The sequence below is a fragment of the Poecilia latipinna genome, unplaced genomic scaffold (assembly GCF_001443285.1).
Source record: "Poecilia latipinna isolate Pla-1442-1.1 unplaced genomic scaffold, P_latipinna-1.0 Scaffold1470, whole genome shotgun sequence".
Classification (NCBI taxonomy): Eukaryota; Metazoa; Chordata; class Actinopteri; order Cyprinodontiformes; family Poeciliidae; genus Poecilia; species Poecilia latipinna.
The window spans coordinates 162,581-168,580 of NW_015114086.1; the positions used below are offsets into that span (position 1 = coordinate 162,581).

The 6,000-nt window shown below is 41.8% G+C and overlaps 1 protein-coding gene across 1 annotated transcript; it reads right to left on the reverse strand.

Annotated features, from left to right (window-relative positions):
• Positions 1–197: 197 nt before the first annotated feature.
• Positions 198–5,912, reverse strand: LOC106962902 (epoxide hydrolase 4-like). The gene is made up of 3 exons (XM_015057534.1): positions 5,730–5,912; positions 4,396–4,544; positions 198–1,411 (listed from the first exon to the last, which is right to left on the reverse strand). Exons 1-3 carry the CDS (start codon positions 5,883–5,885, stop codon positions 1,171–1,173), a joined length of 546 nt encoding a protein of 181 aa, XP_014913020.1. The 5' UTR covers positions 5,886–5,912; the 3' UTR covers positions 198–1,170.
• Between the last annotated feature and the right edge of the window lie 88 nt (positions 5,913–6,000).

The following is a 6,000-nucleotide window of genomic DNA, read 5'->3' on the forward strand; positions in this document are numbered from 1 at the left end:
ACAATAGTGCAGGTGTGTAATTCAGCAACATAAAATAAAAATAGAAATTTACGGTTTAGTTCTTTTAATTGAAACGCGGCCCAATCTACTTCTTCAGGTGAACAGTGTGACTGTGCTGACACCCCTCTGAAAGCCGTTTATGTGAAACGAATGTGACTCTACATCAGCATTTTTCTTTGCCACAGAGCAAAGTTATAAATATCAACTATCCAGACGTTTGTTCTACAGAAAAAGCTTTAAACTGCTGCGTCACTCGACTGATAAATTTAGTAACGCCTCCTCTGCTCTTTTTTTCCCCCATCTCCTCTGTGTAAAAGCTTACGGTGACTGCTGGTGAGACAGCTACAAGCACAAAAACAGCATGAGATTCTGTTTATAGCTTCAAACACCCGACGACAATAGTCACCCAAAAATAGGCTGAAAATGCGAAGAAGCATTGCAGTCTGACAGACACTTATTCAGTTTATTTAGAAAATCAAACAGTATCGACCTGGCTCAGTGAGTTTCAAAATGCAGTGTGTAGGAAGAGATACAAAATAGTACAATAGGCAACCGTCACTTAACATTTCTCTACAGGAAGATCAAGTTAACATTCTCTATATTTGAGCAGATATCCGAGGGAGGAGAGAAAAAAATGACTAAAAAAGAAACCTCCATTTTGACAAACACTACCTGATAAACAAAGCCCTGGGAGGTGGGGGACTCCCTGGGAACTGTGCCCGAAATACAGCTGAGCGACACGAGAACAGTGGACAACGACACGCCCCGACGCCCCGGGACGTCTTCACACCGCGACAGCTCCAAAGTTAAAAGGCACCACACAATACAGGTCACAAAGAGAAATAAATGTAATAAATACATAAAAAGATTTCGCCACACATTTGTAATGCTGAAACCGACAAAACTTTAAGGCGGATATGTCGCTGTCATGTGCAAAAAAATATCTTAAAACATGTGTCCTTTCCTCTTGAGTGAGAGGTGTGCTTTGATTCTCTCCTTCTTCGCTGACTTCTTTTTTTAAAAAATATATCTAAAATGTGAAAAAATTTAAAGAATGATTGCATCATCACTATGTTGCTTGGTATCACAGGCATATTTAAGGCTTCCGGGAGAGTGGGGACGGTGCAAGGTGTTGAGGGGAGAGGGGTGGGATGCGAGGGCTGTGCGGGTTTAGTTCCTGTAGCTTTTGCGTCCCTCTCCCTCCTTCAGGAAGGTCCATATGAGGGTGTTGACAATGTCGGGCTGGTCCTGCTGCAGCCAGTGGCTGGCCCCGGATATGATGTTGAGACGGAAGTGATTCCTGATGTAGAGGCGGCAGGCCTCGGCCATCTCCTGCTCCAGGAATGCGTCCCGCTCTCCCCACAGCAGCAGCACCGGAGACCTGACGTGCCTGTGGCTCAGAGGGAGCGAGCTGGTGACAGATACAAGTTACACTTTAGCTGACATGTGGAAGAAGAAGAAGGAAAAAAAAAGAAATTGTTTTGCAAAAATATTCACACTCCTTAAATATTTTCACATTCTCTCACATTAAACCTGCAAACTTCAATGTATGTCATTGAAATAGGTAGGTAAGAACAGGGATGTGCACAGATAGACACTAGGTGGTGCTAGAGCACAGGCCGTTTTAACTCCAGACTAAAAGTGCCCTTCTGAAATATTTTGGGGGGCGGGGGTGGGGGGGTTAAGCAGTGTGTTGTATTGCCTTTACGAAAAACAGTAAAACTCACACAGTACTAAAGCTACGTTCACACTGCAGCCAGAAGTGAACCAAACTGCAGTAGAGCTGGCATGAAAACAACAAGGAACAAAGGAAATAGTTTCTGCTCTGGTCTTCTGGAGGCCACACAACACTAGAAAAATGTATCAACTCCTTTTGAGTTGAGACTTCTGAGCTCCCCTGAGACAGACCCAGTAGATCCTGAACAACTGGGATGCTCTTTTTTATATCATCTGCACTATAGTGATAGTGAAATCCCACAGTGTGTTTTCAAATACATCATTAAAGGGTTAATCAATCAATACATATGAAATGATTGGATGAATAATGAATGACTGTACGTTGATATTTACATCCCTGGTGGTCATGGGTCAGTACAATTTCTTTCATGTGAACAGATAAAAGCTCGTTGCTTGAGAAGGGAGCAGATGGCCTGCCCAGTCATGCACGCACAGTTCACATGTAAAAAAAAAAAAAACAGTACATGCCCTTCAATATTCTTCCCTGTTCCTCCTTTCGGCTAACAGAAGTGGACAGTTTATTAAAGAAAGCTGCAAGATGATGCAGATATTTGGCAGACTTGTGTCAGTGATGATAGTATTTTTAGATACAAAGGTGGCAGTTCCTACTAGATAAAGATGCTCTGTGTGCATATTTACTAGTTAAACCCAAACAATGCTCCAAACAACCACCAGGGTTCATGTAAATCTAACAGTGAACAGTACTTTTCAGTTTTAAGTAGAGAATGACTGCACTGCTGCTTCTTCCAAATTGGGCACACCTTTACTTTATCACAAAGCATTTTAAAGGTATTTTTATCCCATGAATTGATGCATATTTAGCAACAGTACAAGTACAAATTGTAAGAATGTATTTACTTTAAACTTTATGTGGTGGTCCAACACAAAGGAGAGCATAATTGTGAAGTGGAACAAATATTGCATAGCTCCCTTGACTCAGAACCAAACATGGAGGAGCAGCATTCAGTTTTTAGGTCCCTCTAATCTGTAACAAACTTCCAGAAAAACTGCTAAACTGCTGAAACACTGAGTTCAATTAAATCAAGGCTAAAACCACACCCCGTTTAGAACTGGACCTTTGATCTGGATATTTGAGGTATATTTGCTTGATGATTTTGCATCTGACAAAATATAATGTTTAATTGGTCACTGTATTAGGTTTTTTATGGTGTAAAGCACTTTTAACTTTCTTGTTGCTATAGAAAAAAATTTGACAGCTTTTCATTAAAAACAAAACAAAACAAAACAAAACAAAAAAAACACCTGGTGGTGGCCATTTGTATTGGCCCCTCATTTTGTTACCCAGCTAGTGTTCAGACGGTGTTCCCTGAGCGTAGCCATGAATGTTCAGTCAACGTTTACAGACAACGTTCGCCAAGAAACTCAGTGAAACACCATGAAATGTCTGGCGGACATCCAGCCAACGTTCACTGAACACAGAAGGGTCAGTGAGGCTAAACCCTGCTATGTTGAAAAGTCCTCTAGTTAGTCAGAAAAGTCCACTGGTGTGTTATTAAGTCTCAGTATAAATGCAGCTGTTCCCTGTATGCTCCTCTGTTATAATGGTGCAGTTACATTCAAGAGCTAAACCAAATGGCGAATCTGTTGGCAGACCAGAAAATAAATAAATGTTTACAGATGTTCTCCATCCAATCTCATTGAGCGAAATGTATCTTACAATGAAGAAAATTTTGAAATCCATATCTTTTTCCTGCTTCCCAATCATGCACTGCTTTGTGGTTGTTGTTTTTGTGATGAGCACTAAAGCTGTTAAACCTTTTTACAATGGTAATTACTCCTGAACTTTTTAAAATTTCACAGCAGACATAAAAAATATGGCTTAAAGGGGCAGGATTAGGCATCTTTATAGGACAATCAAATAACTACTGCTATATTAAATATGACTTAAAAGAAATTTGACTATAAAATTGAAACGCCTTGAAATTGAGCCTCTGTATCTTTAAAAACTCCTGCTTATTATGAAACTCCACCTGCAGGAAGTCATCAAACCATGGCCACTCTACAAACCTTTTGATAGTGTTTCTACCAGTGTTGCACTGAGAAAAAGCTCTTATGCTGAACTCAGCAAATGTGGAGGTTCACCAGTTGTTTACTAATTGCTCCTGGCTAGTCTGAAGGAGCTGAGAGGGGGAGTCGCGGGGGAGGTATGCTTTGTGAGGCAGAGCTTAGAAGCTTGGAAACTGCAGCTACGTCCACCCAGGCGTTTTGCACAGCTGAATGGTTGCCATGGAGATTAAAGGATTACTCAAACAAGCATGAAAGAATCCAGGGAACACTCCAGTTATGGTTTTGATAAAGGAATTACATTGGAACATGATGTAAAAAGTGGATTTTACATAAAACCATCCCTTTAAGGATACAAACGTTTTTATCATATTGGACTGTGACACAGTCCGACTCGGAGCATCTAAAAGGTTTGTTAGTTTGGCTAAATAAAGTGATAAACAATCAGGTGACATTTTGTCAACAGAACCGGGTCATGGTGGCTGAAAACCATCCTGCTACTGTGTAAGTGGGGCAGGTCAGTGAGTTACCCCGGATGCTTTCAGATCCTGTAGAAGACCTTTCTCCAGTTCGTTCTTTCTTTTTTTTATTTAAAGAAAAAAAAAAGATATGAGATATGAATTATCCCCCCACCTGAAGACATTCCTGTAATAGTTGAGAGCTCCTGTCAGAGCTCCCGGCTGAGAGAGTGCGTACAAGTAGGCTTCCAAATCCTCTGCAGTGAGCCATCGGCCCTTTCTCCCGATCCCAGTGCTCCGACTAGTGAACAAGGCTTTGAGGGCCTGCAGGACAGACAGACAGACAGCAGACTGACACTGGAGCCATTTGATCAGCAGAAAATTTGCAGGAGGACGGCCGATGTTCCCGTAACGTGAGACAGAGAAGCTGCAGCGCAGGTGAGATCAGCTCTGATGACCTTCAGCTGCAGTTCGGGCGTCTCATGCTGTGCTTCTAAACCTGGAAAACTCAGACTGAATATGGCATCACTGTTAAAGCTGAATAGCAAAACTGCTGCCAAAACAACAGGGATCTCTAAAATTCAAGAAAAAAGTGAAATGTTTGTGAATGCGTACCTTTACAACCATTTCACTTATTAAGTAAAATTAACTTAATGCTGCTGAAGAGTTCTTCCCTTGTGATCAGTTGATCTTCAACAAGGCTGAGTTGAAAGTAGAAAAAGCCAAAAGTCCGCCATAATGATGTAAGGAGATATTACAAATTCAGAAAGCTTTAAAAACTGAATTTTTGAATCAACTTTGAATATTTTTGTCTTATACCACCATTTATCTGATAATCTGAAACCTTTAAGCAAAACATTTCTAGTCATATTATTTTGACTTCAATGCTGTGTTCATTTTCATAACTTAGGACTTTTTATTGGTACTTTTATGACTTTATTCTTGTAATTTACTTTTTCATTCTTAGCCTGGCCCTAATACTTCGTCGTAGGGGACAGAAACTGAACTGCAGCACCGTTTGACAAGGCGATAATAAGGCACCAGCTTCCTCTTATAGGAAAGGAGCCAATGCAGCTTCAGCCTCAGGACTGAGGAGCTTTATTCATGCAAAATAATTGAAATCCAATCTGTTGACAAATCTGAAATGATCTCTGATCAGGAAAGAAGGTAACAGCTGGATTAAATAGGGGGCCTGTTGAATAGTAGGTGAGTATTTGTAGATTGCACACAGGAGTCCATGTCTACCAATGACACTGACACAGAAAAACAAACACAGCAACAATGTGCAACATTCACCAGCACACACACACACACGCACACGCACACACACGCACACACGCACACGCACACACACACACACGCGCACACACACACACACGCACACACACGCACACACACACACATACACACCCCCACACGCATATATATACACACACACACACGCATACACACACAAAAGTGTGTGCCCACATGCACACAAGCTTGACCTTGAAAAGCATGTAAGCCCACCTTGAAGTCGTTGATGGAGAGCATGAGCTCTGGGAAGCGGGGCAGCTGGAAGAAAAAGAAATGGCTGGATTTCAGCAGCTGGCTGGGGTGACGCAGAGCGTAGTCTGGAGGAGAAAGAGAAGGCAGACAAGAGGGGGAGCGAGGGAGACATTTCATTTTTGGCTTTAATTAACGGGAAGTTTGCACACACTTGCGAGGGTGGTGGATGGGATTTGACTTTACTGCCGCGTCTCCTACAGCAGGGGTGGCCAAGTCCAGTCCTCGAGAGCTA